This window comes from Pseudopodoces humilis, chromosome 9 (assembly GCF_049639895.1).
Source record: "Pseudopodoces humilis isolate 2021_Gansu_Grassland_sample_001 chromosome 9, ASM4963989v1, whole genome shotgun sequence".
NCBI classification, from domain to species: Eukaryota; Metazoa; Chordata; class Aves; order Passeriformes; family Paridae; genus Pseudopodoces; species Pseudopodoces humilis.
The window spans coordinates 24,852,667-24,872,425 of NC_142208.1; the positions used below are offsets into that span (position 1 = coordinate 24,852,667).

A 19,759-nucleotide genomic window follows, 5' to 3' on the forward strand; every position below is an offset into this window, starting at 1 on the left:
TACAGTTAACAACCTATCAATGAAAATGAAAAGATACATTAACTTTTTTAAATTCACTAAGTCTTTGGAAAACCCGATGTTCAATAGGCATATCCTTAAGGCCATGGCAGTGTTTCCTGGAGTGGTTAAAAATGGATAAGCAAATAAGGACAGCACCATTACTGACATATTGAGTAGGTTCATAGAACTAAACAGGTAACCAGTAGTAGAGGATAGTGAAGTGTACAGATAAAATAGCATGAGGATACAGGAAAAGCTATGAATACCAAATCCTTTATGCTTAGCTTTGTGCCCTCGCTGCCAAATCTGAGAGGTGTAGTGTGCCTATTGACTGAATAGGAATTGAGGATGCTTAGCCTCCCATGGGGCTGTGTTGTGAAACACTGCATGTATCTTTTCTGTATTTATAAGAGAGAATTATTTGGGTTTAATAATTCCTGAAAAAGTAAAGTCAGCATCTAGCCTGTGAGCACAACTCAGAAAACTTTGTCCACAATCTTACTACACTTATATTGTATCAGAACCAAGTAAAACACTTACAAATGCAGTGACCTACTTTCAAATCTCACTCCAGCTTATGATCACCATAGTGCAGATAGAAAATATGCCTTATTGATTTCTTCTCTATGCTATTACTATTGGCAGATTGTTTAAACAGCAAAGGAAAAGGCAGGAGTAGGTTATAAACTGGGACTGTGTTTTTGTATTGCATTGTAAGCAGTTCCTGGGATCACCTGAAGTCAGCTACAATGTGCTGGAATTGTATTCCTGCTTCTGTAATAAAATTTTTGGTATTTAGCTCTCCGCTATCCTCAAAGTTGGTAGGAGGTACCTGGTAGAATATTTAATTATTTAAGCTCCTGCCCCATCCTTCGGCCTCCCTCAGGCTTTACTGCTGAGGAAAGGACAACACTATAAACTGCAAACTTTGCAGTTATTGACTATTTGATATAAACATTTGTTTTCTTCTTCTGCTTTGACATACAAGTATGAATTTTAGCCCAAACCTCTACTTTTAAAAGTGGAGTCAGGAGAATGGGATATGACCTGCATTTGGAAATTGGCTTCTCTCCTGGGTTTTGTCCATATGATTCCTCAGCTTTTTTTAATGCTTAATTTTTTTTCCCTAGCTTTAAGGATGGCATTCCTCCTGGGTAGTGAACAGGGTAAACTGTGTTCTTGATGTGTGTACTCCTAAGTACACGTTTTATTTCCTATTTTTTGTAATGCTGAATTCTATATGAATGCTTCTTCCTTGAGCTTCCTCAATTTTCAGCTTTGTATAGCAGGAGAAAGGTTCTTGCATTTTTAAAAAAGTAATTTAGAATATCAGCATAATGATTAGCAACTATTTGTATTTTTGCCCCTCTAACATAGCAATTGTTATGTATTGTTATAGTGGTAACTGCTTAATGAAGGTGTCTATAAAATTTTGAATTTTTGTTTATTGATACTGCATGTAATCATCCTCTTTCTATAGTCTACAATACTCCATTCTCCTACAGGTAATCTTCACATAATTATTTCTAATCTTTTATAGAAGAAACTAATGGTGATTACCTACTTATTTAGACCAAGTGTAAGTTACATTAACTGATTTTCTTATTATTGTAATTATATATGAGCAGTTTGTGATCATCAACTGTTTGTGGTCACGTGTTCATTAAAAAAAAATTGGATTGTTAGAATGTAAGAGTACATGCAGAGCTTCTTGGAAAAACATGTGTGTTAATTCATCTTATCATACAGCTGACATCCAGAACAACATCCAAAATCTAAGTTTGCTTCATAAATATACTAAGTCTATTCTTGATGGCAACTGTTTATGTTGATTTTATTACACCCACTCTGTGGCAATATTTTCTTTCAGTAGCTTGTTAAATTAAATATGTGCATCTCTATAAGTTTTTAGTCTCAGTAAAACCAAGGAATCAGATTAAAATACAATTTTGTCCCACGTAAGCAAGTCAGTAAGGTTAAACTTGTATTTGGACTGGAGTAATTTTCAGCTGTAGTTAAAACTGCTTATCACAGGGATTTGAACTTGTCATTTTAGAAGAAAACCACAAACTGTCCCATCCTTCTAATCTTGTAATGATGGTTTAATCATGTTAATTCCTTTCCTTTCCTTTTGCTCCAGGTCCTCCATCACATGAAAGATCTTGAAATACATCAAATGCAGATCTGCGACTGTGAGAAAGAAATACAAGTGCAAATGATTAAATTAAAACAGCAACAAAACCTTTGTGAAACTTTGAGAACAGAGAGGACCCTGTACAGTAAAAATCTGATAGAAGCTAAGGTAGAAGGGTACATTTTTTCTTGTGTTTCTCTCTCTGGTCTTGTTTCTTTCCTGATTTAATTTTAATTTGTAAAAGGGAAGCTCAGTGGATCAATGGCAGAAGGTGGTTTCTTCATTCTTGCGGGTTTTGGGGAAATGAGTGTTTTAGGTCCTTGAAGTTTTATCTATACCATTTGTATTTGGACTGGAAATAGGAGTCCACAGTCATCATGTGGAAATATCCCTGCTTCAAACCATGCGTAAAATCATGGTACACTGGAGCCACAGAATCATAAAACCATCCTGCCTCCAATCTGTTTTATCCCTTTAGGAGTTGTATGCATGTATGTGAAATAGGGTATAAGGGGAATAAGATTGCCTCCATAGCCCTGAATGAGTATGCACATTACTGTGAATAATGATTTAGGAAGCAGAGGGAACACTTTCCCAGCTGAAGTAGAATTTTCTGACAAGAACCAAACGCTTCCACCTTGCTTGTTTCTTTCAGAGAGTGTCATTTACCTCAGGAGATGATTCTTTCAATTCATATTCATATATCCTCCTTGGGGATCTCACTAACAATACTAGAAGAAGAGAACAGACCATTTGAGAATATATTCTGTTATTCTGATGTAAAGATCTAAAATACTACATAAATCCTATCATAATTGGCAGACATTGGGACCCTGGAGAGCTGTCATTTTAAGCCTTGGGTTATTTCCAAATAAGTATTTATGACATAAACAAATACAGTAAATTACAAATTTATACTTAGGTTTGAATAGGTAGGTGTTTTATTTGAGAAGCACATGGGAATGAACTGTCCAAGTTCCTAACCAGCTGTGGGCTGAATTTTATGACGAGTGCACCATTTTGCCATTTATGTGGGATGCTTTACTTGGCCTTAGTCAGCCTCTCATCTGTGGATGAAGTGTTGGTATTCTTGCTGCTCCCAAACAATCTCTCAGGAGAAATAGGCTGAAAAATCACAATACTTATTTTTTTCCTAGTTATTTTTATTTTAAAACACACAAAATAAATTTGGTTATTTATAAAGAGCAGGCATCTATGTTCTGAGAAAAGGGAGCAGCTTTTTGATCTTTGGGTTTTGAATGTTACATGATGGTAACACTATACTGTTCACAGTTCCAGTTGTTAGAGGCCAATGTTTAGGTTTTAATAGCTAATAACTTGTCATACTACAAAACTCTTTTAGCAAGTCCTGTGTGAGAAAATAGCTGACTCCAAAAGATCTTTTGGCAGTGTTATGTTTAGCAATGAGAAAAATAGCTATTCAATGTTCATTAACAGGTCAGCCAGTCATGAAAGAAAAAATAAGGAAAAGAGGGTTGTTTTAAACATTATGGCATTATGACAATTTTTTTTCTCATTTTGCTAAGTAAAATTTGCACAAGCTTGTTTAGGTAAAGCTGGATGCAAGTATTTTCGGATTGCTTAATGTGAAATGATCTCATGTCCACCTTGTCAGTGGTCTCCAGAGTACCATAATATTCAAGTCATTAAAATGGAAAAGGCATGCTGGCAGTCTGTTAATATGATGTAAATACCTGATGCTTTCATCCTCGGGGTTTCTTTTTGTGTTAGGAGTTCATTTATTTAAGCAAATTGATGAGGACACCAGTTTGCAAAATTGTGTGTTCTTACTGTTCTGCATTAAGTAAAGAATTAAGAATGTATTTGGGTGCATCTGGGCTCTATATGCTAAATCTCTGTCATCTTTTACAACACTGAAGAGATTTATAGGCTGTGTACCAAAGACAGCTTTTAATAATTTTTGCTTTCACGAAAGTGGCTGAACATGCAAACAGCTGAGCCTAGTGACATATTACTGCTAATCAGTACTTTCTCTGTGCTGTTTGGGTGAAGATTGCCTTGACTCAAGATCTTGCTTAGCTATGTTAAGCACTTTATGCAAGAAAGCATTCCTCATTTGTCAAGGAAATCCGCACCTATGGTGGATAGTGCAGAAGGAGCTTTAAGCTACCCTGGTTTGGTACTGGAAGAGATTGTATTCACGTGAGAGATTATGATGTCCTCTGTGAGGTGGTGGGTTCTAGCAGAGGAGTAATAGCCTCTAAAGTTGCTTAATAGTCTCTAAATAGCCCAGAAGAACATGTCTGTCTAAGCATTGACTCTGTTAGCTTCCATTTCATGGCATAACGTGCTGTCACGGTGCTGAGCTGAAATGCTAATTTTGTACAGTACCTTTGTGATGTGAGTAGAAGTATTCCTACTGACCTGATCACTCTTCAGTGCTACCAGCCTTTTTGCTCTGTGTTTGACCTTAAAGTATATGCTAAATATTTTCACAGAGCCTTCTCAAACACTGAGCCCTCTTTTGCACTTTGCACCTCTGTGCAAGCTAGCATATATTGGTATCTTATTGAGGGCTATGTTTGCTTGTGCAAAACCAGCTTCTCTCCAAAGATTTGTGCCCAACTATGTACGACCTTGTTGGAAAAGCATGTTATTAGAAGCGTGAAAACAGATGGATATGATCAGAATCTTAATGATTTGGGTTGACTGCTAGTTCTTATAGTGTGCCCAGCACTTAAATTAAATGTCTTATTAAACTCATGATTGATGGTCATTATTTTTGTCAGTGTATCTTTTAAAGGTTTTCATATTGCAATGTCATGCTGGCGTAAACAAAAAATTATTTTTTAATGGAACTGTTTTGTTCTGTTAGATTAAAAAGCAATGCTTTATAATAGGTACAACAGATCTACTTTCATGCACCATGGCTACATTTTCTAGCATCTAAATAGCCTGAACTCTGCATCACAAACAACCTCTTGCTTTAACCCTCTCTGTGATCACACTTCCTATTCTATTAGGATGAGATAGCAGAAATGAAGATGAAACTGAAAACTGCTACACGTCACGTGGATCATCTGAAAGAGGAGATCAAAGAAAAGGATTTAGCCCTTGAGAAAGCACACGTGGAATTCCAGCAGTCAGAGGATGAGAAAGAGTCATTGAAAGTAAGACCCTTGACACAGACACTCTCTTGCAAAGGGTAGATTCCATGATATCACAGACTGCATTGTATTCTGACCTGTGATAGTTCTTTTGCTGTATTTTAATAAACTATTCTGTAATTGAAGGACATGATCTTTGTACCCTTTAGAGATACTAGTTTCAGAAATCTGTGTATCTGACAAATTTAATCTCTGCCTGTAATTATAATAAGAGACCTGAATTGTCTGTTGGAAGCTTTAAATCTCTTGATGACTGAACATTTTTTACTAAAAAGTTCCACTTTGCTTGCAGAAATGTTGATTTTGTGGATAAACTGATCCTTGCAAACTTTTTAATGTAGACTCTTATAACTCAACTTTTTCTTCCTACTGTTTTTAAGTGCAAACCCATTATATTGCACATTGTTGTATTTCTATGTAACCAGCAAGCATTACTCTTTTGGGAGTTAGGCAGTGCCTTTTAGTAGGTCCCTCTGTACAGAAAGTTATTTTAATATTGTGGTATAAAGCAGGAAGAATCTGTCTTAAATCAAAGGAAATCTGAGCTTGAAGCTTGGGTGGTTCTTCTCAGTGCTAGCTGCAGCCCATCCTTAGATAAGCTATTAGATTTGTGGTGGTATCTCAACCCAATTTACTGTACTCTGAAAAGATTTATGGAGTTGAGTTCACAGGAGTTTATTTTTAATCTTCACTAAGCACTAGGAAAAAAAATGGCAAGAAAAAATGCAAACAATACCCCCAAAAAACAAAAGTTCCCTGTCACTTTTCACAATGTTTTCTTTTGTCAGTTTATTGCTTTGCTGCAATGACTCCTTGAATTTTCAGCTTCTCTCAGCACATTACAGTTATGACAAGATGTCAATAGAGCTTTGTAAAAGGGTGATGAATTTGTATTCTTGTACCTGATCTGTCTCAGAGATGTTCTATCAGTGATGGAGAAGTCAAACAGCATCTCATTCCCTGTGTGCAGCTTTCTGCCTTAACTAGTCCCCAATTCTGTCTCATCACCTCAGAACTGTCTGACATTTATTTGACAAACATATGACTGCTGCATGGTTTACCCACTCAATTATTCAGCAGGTTTGTCCATACACTGACATGACATAACTGACTTGCTTCAGGGCATTCAGGTCTTCTACCCGAGTGTCACTGCTGAGTACTAAACCAGAAGAGAATTCAGAGGGAGCTGATTGTCACAGACACAAAAGAACCCAATTATTTGTGTTGCAAGCCAGCATCAATTTATCCTGTTTGCACTGATCTGGAAGGAAGTAAGAAAGCTGTTCTTGGGAAATAAGTTTAAACAATGTGCAAAATCATGGAGGACTGGGATTCATAGGAATGAGGTTCTACAGACATGCTCACCTCAGATGGCATAAAGGCCTTAGAAATGTTTAATCATGGTAAATCCAAGCTCTATTAAAGCCAGTACAATGCCATATTTTGGTTTCATTTGGCCTTTATGCAGGGCTGCAGGTTTGAATTGTTTGACAAAAGATCTGAATATTGAAAAAACATCTATCTATGGCCCTTGAGATTGGAGCTGCTGGCAAGTCAAGTACTTTGTATAATGTTGTAGATGTTTATGCATATTTTTTTGTTAGCATTTTCTGGAAATCTGAATATAAAATCTGACTTGTTATTTCACCATTCTGTGTTCAGTCCCAGTTATAACTTCCGTAAAACTCCTGTTTTCCTCCCACTTCTAGTAGAGTATACCAATAAAAATATCACTTGCACTAATATTTCAGTATCTAAACAAGAATTTAGTTTGAGTTTGGTTTGAGATATTGTTAGGTCCCATATATGTTATTTTTTCTTGCTGACTGTTGTTCAGTTTTTACAAATTCTCTGAACCAACTTCAAGTGAGCTGTGCTGATTTACAGCAGTTTCAGATGTGACCATTTTTCTGCTTGCACAGTGAATGTGTTTATTCATTTCCTTTTCTCTTACCTGATGTACACAGACTCTCATACTGTGGTTCTGAGCCTATTTAATATAACTGAAAATCCTTGTGTGACTTTAAGAATTTATGTTCCTTACTACACAAGGCAGTTCCCATTCATTTTAACTCAGTGCTTTCCAGTGAGATCTGTTTCTATGAGTGTTTGCTGACCACATCTAATGCCACTTCTTGTTTACAATTCATATTTTTCTGACATAAGGAGATCATAGAACTGTGATATATTAAAAAAACATTACCCAGCAATGCTGAACACATGAGCAGTTTTACATTTGTGGGCAGCTTTTGTACAGTGTTGATTGCATTTCAGGATGAAGTGACTTGCATTTTTATTCAGCTGATGAATTCTGATGAATATCTGATACTGACTAAGAGAGCTATGTCTTGCATATATAGGAAGATGAGAATTTTATTAAAGAAAATAAGAATGGAACAAGCTATTTTATTATGATGATGGAACTGTTTCTGTCTTAAATCAATGTTTTTGCAGATGCAGCCTTCATCACAGCCTCGTTCTTTCAGCATTGTATGAAGCTTGTTCCCAAAAGGCAGTTTGAGCATCATCCTTTATAAGGGTCAGAGTTGTGTCAAAGTCTTGGAGTTGAGGCTTGAAAGTTTTCATATCCATGAAAATGAACTGTGGTCAGCTAGCTCCACCTTGGCTCTAATAGCCTAGCAGTGGTAAAAACTTCTAATAATCTAGAAATACCCAATTAGTTTTTGTCTACATACATGCCTTGAATTACAGATTTTGTGACAGTGGGATAGAATGACTGGGCACATTCCAGTGTTTGTGTTGTTGCTGTGCAGTTGCTGTAGCAGTGCATTGCTCCTCCTTGCTTAGGGACAGCCCCTCTTTTCACAGTCTTCCTCATTTACACATCCACTGAACAAAGTGCTGTGGCTCTTAAATCTTGCTGTTCCCTTCCTGGTTGCCACCAATTCTTTTATTCCAGTCTGAAGCCTTTCTTGAGTTGATGCTGCTTTGTATTATCCAGCACAGATTGTTGCCCTTTTCAGCAAGGTGAACTGGTCTTTCTCACATCCCAGACTGACTGTGAATAGCAACTCCATTGAAAAGCTTTCTAAATTTGTGCTGGATAATTAAAAAAAAAAAATAAATGAGGCATTCCTGAATTACAACTTGAACCATTGTCATAGATAAAAATATTTCAAATTTCCATTGTGTATAAGACAATGACATTAAAATTGTATTTGCAGTATTTCTTTATGGGTCTTCGTGCTTGCTTATCTTGGTGATTCGTTCTCAAAAACTAACAAAATGTGTACCTCTCAGGAAGGTAAAAAGAATATATGAAATATTTTTAACTAACTCTTAATTGTAGGTTTCTGTTAGGGGAAGTTATTAATTAACAATTGTTCACCTCTATTTTTTATCTTCATCAGGCTGAACTGCTTAAGATGACAAAACAGGCTCAGGAAGCCAAAGCCTATATTGAAAATCAGGAGGCAGAAGAGAAAAAGCTCATAAAAATCATTGCTGAAGCTGATGCAGAGAGACTGAGGCAGAATAAGGAACTTGACAAGGTAGGAAACCCTAATTTGAGTTTTCAAATACCCTGCATTCTGCCCCCTCGTTTGTCTACTGTATTTTTAAGATGAAGATTCTTAGCTTCTGTGAATGTGGAAGTACTAAAGCTTTATAATGCCATTAAAACCAAAATGTTAAGATACTGAAGTGAATGAAATCTGTAGTTTGTACTATTCAGGTGATCGAACCCTTATAGAGGAAATTATTAGGTTCTTGCCATATTTCTTTAATTAATACCAATGAAACCTGTTAATATATGTGATTTTGACTGATACAGGTATCATCATGGTACTCCAGGATTGTGTAAAGGAAGTGTAACTGAGTTGATTCTTCGCCCTTTGCCTGCAGGCGCTCTGTGAGAGACATGCCCTGGGCACCCAGCTGATTCGTCGCAATGATGAGGTGGCGCTGCTCTATGAGAAGATAAAAATCCAGCAGGCCATCTTAAACAGGGGCGAAAACGAGTACCGGCAGAGGATGGAGGACATGCGGATTCTCAGGCTGGAGATCAAAAAACTTAGGCGTGAGAAGGGAATACTTGGCAAGAGTGTGGCTAATGTGGAGGAGCTCAGGTAGGAAACCCAGTGGAATACATTTCCGTAGTGATTGCAGCCATGATTTTGTGTTTGAGACAGAAAATATGGTTTATACATAGTAAAGACTTGTATCAACAAGCATTACACCTTGGAGAAGGTGTTTGGTTTGACCTCAGACCTAGACTGGATTAAATTAATTAAACAATTTACTGACAATTAGGAAAATTGAAATATAGTAATGAGGAAAGAAGAGATCTTGGCCAAAGTTGAAATAGTCTCCATATTTCCCCTTATACTTGAGTTACTGCCTACAGAACAAGCCTGACAACAGCAGAAAAGGTGTACATAGTCCAGTGAGTGGTCCAGTGGTACAGGGCCTAGATTAGTGGAACTTCTTTTGGTTAAGAAATCCACAGAGTATGGGAGGCACTTGACATATTTATAACAAAATCCTGTTTTCAGAGCTCTCTCCTTCCAGATTTATATGCAGATCTTATGATCTTTGAGAAAGATTTAGTTAAATTGTCATTGAAGGTTTTGTTTCTTTAAAACAGCAGTTTAATAGGCCAAACCTGATTTATCTCCTCCTTCTCCAGCTTAATGCTTCATTTCTTGTTTACCCCTCCTGTGTTTGAGGTGTATTCTTTCCTGATGGGAAATTGTCATTTTCTAAGAATCAGTCTTGATTTGTAAAGAGAGGTAGTTATGTTTTTAGCAGATAGCCATTGTACCAACTCAGTGTAGCTACCACGGTTTTGGGTGAGATCTTTAGTTTATCAGTGTAATTCCATGGCTTCCAGCAGAACAAATTAACGTCAGTCCATGGTCAGTCCCATTGACTCCAGTGGAATTATGCCAGTTTGATTTGGTGAAACAGAAACGAGAACTGGGCACACAACATTAGCAATTGCAGTTTTCATTGACTGACTGCAGATAGGAATGGGATTTGAACTTGCTGCCCAAATGCATTCAGCCGAAAGTCTGTTACTGTATTGAAAGTCAGTGACAGTATTGAAGTGTACTGTGCTGCATGCCATGATGGGTGGATCAATTCTTGCTAACTGCAGCAGCAATCTCATACTTTAATGAAGTCCAAAACCATCATGAAAACTGCCTGTCGAAAAGACTCCATTTATCACTTGTGCTGCTAATTAGCTTTCCCGATTTGCCAATTGAAATTTGAGGTTTTTTTTCCTCTTCCATAACCTTGTCCAACCTCACAGTTAAAAAAAGCCCTTTTTCTCTCTAGTGAGCTAAATGCAATTCTGAGCTTAGTAGGAAAAGATTAAGTGTTGGAGGAGGCACATCGCAATCTCCCACCCCCTTTTGACCTTGAAGAATTTAGAGGATCCCATCACTAAAGTGATAAAGGTCAGATCATTACAAAATGTGCCTTTTTTCCCTGCCCTTCAACCCCCTATCCCCGCCATTAAAGCCTAGTTGTCAAAGAATCTTGGTAGTGCTCAATAAATTTTAAATTCAGTAGCATGTCACCTATGAAATTCCTTGAGCAGATTTAATAAAATAAATCAAAGTTCAGTTCTCTTAGGACTAGTGTCCATCATACTTAAGTCCTAGAGTGTGTTTTATTTAATGGATTGTGTGAGCCATGTAGATTTAAAACCTTTCAAACACAAAGCTGTTAGATTCAACACAGGGATAACTGGATATGACCCATAACTGATTTGTAGGATGATGAACTAACTGTTCTTCTGGCCTTAATGTCCATGGGAAGATGTGAGGAGTGAGATCCAGTAGTCTGTGGAGTAGATTCCCTGGGAGCCTCTTTTCTGAGCCATTCTTAATGAAGGAAGCAAAGAGGTCCAAGTGTGTTATTTTATGATTCCACCTGTTTAGTGGTGTCAGTGTTGATAGGTTTTCCACCACAGTGTCGATGTAGCGGCAAAGTGACTCTTTGTGCTTTCCATGTAGTGCTTCCTGTGCACAATAGTGCATGGGAGAATAATTTGTTAATGTCCACATTAGTGCCTTTGTCACATTGAAGTATTTTTGGTGTGTTTTTTCTTTTATTTTTATTTTATGCTGCTCTTCAGATGTGAGTTTAATCACATGCAAAAGGAACTGTTAAGGGAACAGACTCGATGCAAAATTTTGGAAGAAGAACTGCAGAAGCCCTTGCAAGTTCACAGATGGAGAAAATTAGAGGTGATGCATGAGGATTTTGTGTTTCCAAAGTCCCTGTTATCAAATCAGTGACCCAGCAAAAGCCTATTTCATTTACTGTTATGCAAATGATGTGGAGGGACTGGGCAGACTGAAATTTCCATAGTACAAATGGAGTCCTTACCTGCTGAATGCTTTCCTTGCACAATGCAATCAGTGCTATTTTTGTGTCACTTCCTCAATGAAAAATTGCAGGGGGATTTGTAAAGAGACGGTGAAGTGCTAAAGGGAATAAGAATGCATTAGGTGAATTTAGAAGGGGATGATTCCTTAACATGGATGGTGAGAAATAAGATGATAGGGGAAAGATACAATCCTACCCTCACCAAGAAGGGAGAGGTATATGGGAATGTATATGTGAAGAAAGCCGGAAATTGAAAAGCTCATAGAATAGATAGACTGGAGAATGGACAAATGTTAAGTCAGAAGGTAAATTACATCTGAGAAAAAACAGAAAGAGGCCTCCACATAAACAGTGGTGGACTCCCAAAGATAGTCCTTCCAGGTAATGTGAGTTCAACTGCTTTACATGAACAGCAAATCTAAGTTTTCACATGATTTGAACCTGCCAAGTGAAGGGGAAAAATAAAAAATCCATCAAGCATAGACCAAATATATGAACATCAGTTGGCATCACTGGATATTTTTGATGTAAGTCAGTGCCATCTGAGTTTCCTCTGTTGCATGGATCTCTGATCTGATGCCAGCCTGGGTTTCTTAACTTCTCTAATATTGAGTGATAACGTGCTCTGTCCCTGCAGAAGCAGAGCTGAATATTTTAACTGTGCTTACTAGCATGATAGTGAATTTCTGATATTTCCATGCTGAGCTTAAAGTTGGATGATGTGATTACCTTTTCTCATGGAAGGGAGATATAATGCAGGATGCTGAACTAGGTTAAACACATTTAGGTACAAACTCTAGCATCACCTTTTAAAGAAAAGATCTTTCACCAAAGAAAGATCGGGCCAGTCAAAACATCCAGGGATAGGGAAATGAATGTATGAAGAGGCTGATAATGGGAAATCATGTCTTTCCATTCTAGGTAACTGGTTTATATTTGGAGCACAGAAAGGCCAGCAGGTGGCAAGATCCATGCGAAATAATCCTGATGGGGTTTTGGTTCAATTCCTAATGAACAAACACTCTCATATCACTATGGTTGTCTCAAATTGGCCCCATGCTTGAGCAGAGATATAAAAAATTCAAGGACTGAGTGGATCATGGGGACTGGTCTACTTTTTAGCCTGGTTTCTCAGGAAATAGTGCTGTGTTGTGAGCACTGCATGTGTATCTGTGTTAGTGTCCTAGTTACGCTTGAATTGATTAGTCAATTTAGATAAAATCAGACAAAAGATTAAGAGCAATGAGATACTGACTTCCTTATAAGCTCAAGAAAATATAAGAGAGCAGGACTTATTGGAGCCTTTACTGCAGTGTGAGTTTAATCCTTGTGAGACACCACATGAGAGAAGAAAAACCAGATGGGAGAGAGGTGTTATGAGTCCCTGAGTGAGGAAAAGTTTCAGTCAGAGTTTGTCCTTCATTGAAAGATCCAACAAGAAGACACAAAGTACTGGGAAAGTAAGCTTTGCTGGCTTCTCCTCACAGAATTATTTCTTTGCTCCTTAGAGCTTTCTCCAGATTCAGTCTGTGCTGAAAGAATGAAAAGGAAGGGATGGAGAGACAGACATCTACTAGCTCCTGGTCTTACGGGCTATGTAGGTAGAGGGCAACAGTACAGGGCAAACACTGTCACCATTTTAAGCATTTAATTCCATTGAAGAGTGGGATTTCACATGTATGGGCACTTTAGAACCCCATTATAATTCATCGGTGTACCCCCTAATTTATTCCTCTTAAATTTTCCACCTGTTTCAAGTCTAAAATGCAGTTATCTTTCTTTTGTTCAGTAGAAAAATCTTCTCCTTAGAAACTAAGTTGGCACTGTTTGAAGTTCTTGAACAGTAGGAAGTACTTGCACTGCTCTTAATTTGTCAGAGGATAGTTGAAGTTGCTGCTAAAATTGACATATGAAGTTCCAGGACTGCTTGTATTCATGCAATCTTTTAAAAAATGTGTCCTCCCTTAGGGCCCCTTTTATACTTTTGAACACTGAGATATTATGGTTTTCATTTGCAAAACAGAACCAGTAACTTGTTATCATGTATAATTTTTGAGACTCCTTTGCTCTTTCCTAGGCCAGCGACCCCACTACCTTTGAGCTGATTCTGAAAGTACAGAGACTACAGAAGCGACTTATCAGCAAGACAGGTGAAGTGATAGAGAAAGAATTTCTCCTTCAGGTACTGCAACATCATTATTTTGTTGCATCTCATTAATGTATTTGATTTACTCTGCATTCTCTGTCTACTGACATGTGCTTCCTGAATGTTATTTTGATGCATGACTTTGGATTTCTTTTGCATGCCCTTTAGATAGCTTTAGATGGCAGCACTTACTCACTGAAAGAGAACAAACAGAATCAGATTAGTTGATTTTTATATTCTGGTTATGGATACCTGGTCAGCTCTGCAAAATACAATTAAAGGTTTGCTTTAGTTTATTCATGTCATAGATTAGTCTTCAAGTCAGTCTTAGATTTTTTTGAAAGGTGTTTTTTTTTGTAATTTTAAACAAGTATGTTATGACCAGAATATGAAAGAAAATTCCTGATGGATTCCATTTGTGCTTAGCTTGGCTTTTGGGAGGAAGAATCCTAAAGAGTTTGTGTGATTTAGGTATGTTTCTGTCTGAGGCATGTTTGATTTCAAGGTTTTTGTGCTGAACTTTGCCCAAAACCAATTTTTGTAGTAGCTTATCTTTTTTTAACTGCATTAGATGTCCTTTAACCCCAGTGATAGCAGTGAGATTTATGCTGTAGAATGCAGTAAAGACTGTATTCCTGTAGTGCAAATGTTGCTACCAAATATAACAGAGGAGGACTCCAAAGAGTCCTGGCTTTAACCAGAGGTGTTATTCGGGTCTCTCTAGTGACTGTAGGGATAGCTACAGATTACCAGCTCTAGATGTGATTTTAACATCTTAAATACCCTAACAGTCTTTATGCCTGTGTTGGGTATCACTCACTGGAGAGTAAAATGTGACCTGAATCTCCCTCTGTCCTGAGAAGAAGCTCAGCAGATTTATCAAAACAGGGTTTGCCTCTATTTATTGTTTCATAGGAAAACGTTGATCTGAAATTTCATTTGAATGTAATGTATGGTGTATTATTGCTCTGCTTGGAAAAATGTGATCTTTGTTGCACTGCACTGACATGCTGTCAGTGAAATAGTTACCTTAAAATGTAGCAAAAATAGCTTCAGATTTACTGTGCTTTACCCATGCACAAAACAAATTCTGTTAGATTTTACATAGTCTCTATTGGATATCTGTCCTTATCCTTAGTATGCTCCCATTTTGCTATTATCTTTATTTTCAGTCAAAGAACTGAGATAGAGAGGTAGTAAGTTGCCTACCCAAGAAAATCTTTGAAATAGTAGGTATTTGAGCTTACATTACTCTACTAGCCATTGGTATAATCTTTCTGTCTTTGCAATGGTCCTTCTATGGCAACTCTATTATGTTTTTATTATTTTTTCTAGATTTAAGACAGGGATTGGCTATATAAAATCTAATTATTATAGCTAGAATTGCTAATGAGTTTCATTGTGTTCTTAATTCAGGCACCAATTTCCTGTGTAACAATGCTGAAATTAAGGTTTCCCTTGGAGAAATAATAGTAAAGGCCAAAAATACTATGCTCCACATTCTGTTCAGGGATTTAACATCAATGTTTCTGAGTTCTTTTCTGTTTTTCCACAGTGTTTTGGGTCCTCCACAGTGACTGAAATAGGACTCTTTCATAGCAGGGTGTGGGTATGAGGAGGTAACCAGAGATGGAGGAAAATCCCCAGCTCATTCCCTTGAAGGGCTCTGTGTTCTACTGGATGGCTCACTGGCACAATTAGTTCACTGATTACAAATTAAGTGTGCTAGCAGAGCTGAGTGTCTGGATGACCTGGTACAAGGCATTTTATTATTCTTTGGACTGGTTGTCCTTGGTATGATGATAATATCTCTTTTGTAAAATGATACTGTAATACTCACCAAAACAAACCCCTCGCTAATAACTTAGTAAACTTGTTACCAAATTCCAAAATGCTGTGATGAAGGAACACTAACCTAAGGAACACTTCCAGCAGAAGGAAATAAACAGAACAGTAACATTAGCTTTCTGGAGAGAGCTGAGTTTCACGCACCAGGAGGGCGGCTTCACTAGACCACTTTCTGGGCAGTTTGAAAGATTCTAAGTGTATTTGAAGTGAAGTATTTGAAAGGTAGTGTAGGATTTGATCCTGACTGAATTTTAGAATTATGGGAAATAGCAGTAATTTAGCTCCAGTTTCAGGAATTTTAATTTTTTTTCCTAAATATAATTTGTATGTTGAGAGAGTTCTTCTCTCTTATTTTTTTCTTTTTTTTTTTTTTTAAAAGCATGGTAAAGGATGGGTAAACCCTTCATGCTTAACGGCATTCAGCATCTTTTTATTATGGGTCTCTTCTGCAAGTCAGCTCAGTTCAGTCACTGCTCATTTGCAGGAGTGGAGGAATTGCTGATGACTGGCCTGTGCCTGCTTGGCAGAACATCCCCCATATTCAGAGTTGGAGCCTGCAGACTGAGGGATACAAACTCATTAGGTCAGAGAACTACCCACCCCTGTGTTATGTTTGCTTGCATAAGTCACACTTCCTCACCCCCAGTCATCTTCATTCACATCTTGCCCTGTAAGAGGGACATAGCCATTGGGTGTATCAGATTTAAAATGTTCCTAATCTCTTGCTTGCCATACATAATCTTTATTCATGTGTGTGTGGCCATCATGCTAGCAAATAGGATATTTCTTTAAGGTGAAGCTTGTATCTGTGTCTGATGTGCATATTATGTAGCATAAAATCCCTCACATCGAAGTGTATTAATAAAATAGAATACAAAAAACCTTGTGTGATGAGAATTGAATATTGAAAACACCTTTGGAGTTTAGAAATAACCCATGTGAGGAAATGGTTGAGCCCAGTGTCAGTAACCTGCAGTTTGATTTGTAGGGTATTCACCCTGCCGCATACTCACGCAGAGCCGTAATGTTTTTATAAGGGGAAAATAATTCCATTTGTATTGTATGCACTGTAGCTCTGTCGTCTTTTTTTTTTTTACTTTTTGGTAAATAAATAAAAGTGCAGGGAACAAGGTTTCAGCTGGATATATAAATGGAAATTTTTGCTAAGTAAGGATCACATTATATAGATTCGTGTAGGAAAGCATCTGCTTACTTTACCTGCTCCTGATGTGCATTTGATCATATCCTTTTTATTAGCTGTTTCATTGTTTCTAACCTGTCATTTCTTTAAAACTGAGGTAGATGTAGAAGCAAGCTACAGTCCATGTTATGTGATTAAAAGAATGATTTGCTATATTTCAGTCAGAAAATTTAGATTGCTGACAATATGGGAAAAACCCAGCTTGACTCTAAAATCTCATGTAAAAATCTTTCTTAACCGGTCATCAGGGCATGTTTTTTGGATCAGACATATGCTGAGAGGTAGTGATTATGGAGCATGCTGAATGTTGGGTTTTGCTAGAACAGCTTTTCAGAATTGAATATTTAATAGAGGTGTAAAAAGATTTGCTATGTTAGAGAAATCACTAAAGTCTTTTCTTGTTTCTGATTTATCTATGCCCTGTTGCCACAGCATCTTGGGTTATAAGGCATCACCTCTCATATTGTCATCCTGAGATGCTACTTTGAAGAGTAGCTGCAAAGCAGGTGGTCATACTTTCTCTTTTAATTCAGGCATTTTCACAGTTGCGAGCTGCTGTGCTGATGAAAAATGCTGTCTTAAAAATCAGGTCCAAACCCAAGGTCTTGAATACTTATGGTCAATAAAAACCCAATGGCATTTTTTCCAAATATAGGAAATGTTACTTCAGGGACAGCCAGTTTTCTTGTCCGAGTCATTACCCTCCTTGTGAATTTGTGCAGTCAAGATAGAGCATTTTTTTGTTTCTGTCCTGTACTGTTGAGTAATATTGCAGGGTTTTGTGGAGAAATACATTGTGTGTTATCCAGGAGATCTCACTGATGGGTGAAGGTCTTTGTGAACACGTGTTAGATGAATGACATGTGTTGTAAGGCCATAAGGAATAATTATTAATAAACAGGAGTGCTCTGCAAATCCTGACTGCAAAATACAGATGCTCACTTTGCATGTGGGGCAAATCTCTCATGTGATTGAAGCTCTGCGCTGCTGTGTACTGAGCAGTGATGTGGTAAACTCGCAGTGGAAAGTATTACCTTGTTAGGATTATGATTAGTGTGGTTTTAGGAACTTATCCCATTAAAAGTGAATTATGCACTGCTTTATTTGTTTCAAATTTAGTTCTTTCTCTTCAGAGCTAACTCTTCTAATTTGATTTTATGTCTGACTGAGCAGAATTTTATTCAGCTGCATGTCTTGGAATGGATAACAGCATAAAGATTCACATTATATGTCAGTTACCTCTTTTGTCAGTCATCTCAGAAGATTGCTCATAAATGTAAAAGAAAGTGCAACCTAGATTATTTGTTCAGGGAGGCAAAGGCAAATATCTTATTTAAGCCTTGCATATAGTAGTGAAAGCATTGTTTTTCTGTACATATGTATTTTAATCTATTGTTTTAAGTTGTTAACAATCAAAGTTCAGGACTGGGCAGTCAGGATGTGATACTGTGCTGACTGTGTCTTGAGCTCATAGTTCAAAGAGTGCAAGGGCAGAAGACATGATTAGCTCATGTATCTGACTCAGAGATTACTGCCAGAGAGCACCCACATGTCCTTGCACTGAGCCAAGTTTTGATCTGAGTTTCAATCCCTCCAGAGAACTGATTGTCCCAGTGACAGAGAGTAGGAGGAATTGAAGGGATGCTGCTGTCTCCAGCCCAGTTCCATTTCAGGTGTTGTGAGATACAGGGCGGGGAGAGTGAGAGACTTTCTCTGTGACCTTGGGCAGGCTACTTAGCTTTTGCATGCTTCACATCAAGTAAAAAGGAAATAAAATAATTTCCATTCTTGTACTGCTGTGTGAATGAATATATTAGGGACATGACTCAATTCAGTGGCAAAACACTCAAAATAGACAGATGTTTTATTTTATTTGTGCTAACTTGGTAGTAGAGCTGTTCTATCTAGTTTGAGGTGCTCGTTGCTATAGTGTCTGAACATATACATAACCATCTTTATTTCTCAGAGCTGGTACTATAGTTTCATAAAGAAATCTGCTTTAGAACAATGTGTTACTGTGTGGGTTTATGCAGGTTGGCAGCTATTGAAATCAAAATTTTCTCCCAAGAAATGAAGAATCTTGGGGATTTGCTTCCCTGTGTTTGTTATGCATTCCCCCCCCATTTATTATATAAAATACTTTTTTTTGCTTTTCTTTGTTTAATCTCGTGGGGTTTTTCAGCCCACTTTATGGGAGCCTAGTCCTTCTGAAAATCATTTCTCTCCCTAGCTTAGGAGTTTCATGAGACATGCTTCTGCTAAGTTCTTCACTCCTCTCACAGTGCTCAAGTAGCTTCCACACAAGAGAAATGTGTGCTCAAATGCTGAGTAAGAGATTTTCTCATCAGACAAACCTGCTAGGAAAAGTAAGAGAATACTCTCCTCTCCCCTACCTTTATTTTGGTATTCTTAAGGCCCAGATGAGTTTTATCTTAGATGTTATCTTTACATCTTCAAAATGGCTGAGATTTATTTTACCCTCTCAAATTTGGCATTTATTTTTGGTGCCCAATGTAGATTCTGCTTGGATTTGAGAGCATAACCTACTTGCGTGTACAGTACAGAATCCAAGCTGGGGATTTTTGGGCAGAATTGTCTATTTTCATAAAAAATAACTGCAATTCACTTCAGGAAACTAATGACTGTAGAATCCCTAAAAGTCTCTTTTGACCTGCCCATTATTGCTCCTCTGTCATCTTGTCTTTAGAGAGATTTCAGCAGAGGTAGCTTGGGAGAGTGCTTTGTATGCACTGAAACTTACAGGTGAACTGCAAAATCCACTGCCAAAATGCAATCCTTTCTTCACTGCTCCTTTATAATTTATATATGAAGTCAGCCTTTTGAAGGGATTTTCCATCCAAAAATGAAAAGGGAAATTTTCTTTTTAGCTTTTTATAGTGTAGTAGGACTTGGTGCTTTTC

At 37.5% G+C, this 19,759-nt stretch overlaps 1 protein-coding gene across 3 annotated transcripts in view; it reads left to right on the forward strand.

Moving 5' to 3' along the window:
• Positions 1 to 19,759, forward strand: part of CFAP58 (cilia and flagella associated protein 58) — a 56,263-nt gene that overhangs the window by 19,167 nt on the left and 17,337 nt on the right. Inside the window, exons 10-16 of one of the 3 annotated variants that reach the window (XM_088059794.1) lie at positions 2,141 to 2,302; positions 5,140 to 5,286; positions 8,655 to 8,795; positions 9,148 to 9,371; positions 11,390 to 11,501; positions 13,721 to 13,825; positions 16,122 to 16,267. In XM_088059794.1, the coding sequence (XP_087915920.1) occupies positions 2,141 to 2,302; positions 5,140 to 5,286; positions 8,655 to 8,795; positions 9,148 to 9,371; positions 11,390 to 11,501; positions 13,721 to 13,825; positions 16,122 to 16,139 (909 nt within the window). In that variant the 3' untranslated portion in view covers positions 16,140 to 16,267. Of the gene's footprint in view, positions 1 to 2,140; positions 2,303 to 5,139; positions 5,287 to 8,654; positions 8,796 to 9,147; positions 9,372 to 11,389; positions 11,502 to 13,720; positions 13,826 to 15,344; positions 15,844 to 16,121; positions 16,268 to 19,759 lie in introns of those variants that run through there. The other 2 variants (XM_088059793.1, XM_005520881.3) reach the window with 2 other exon arrangements.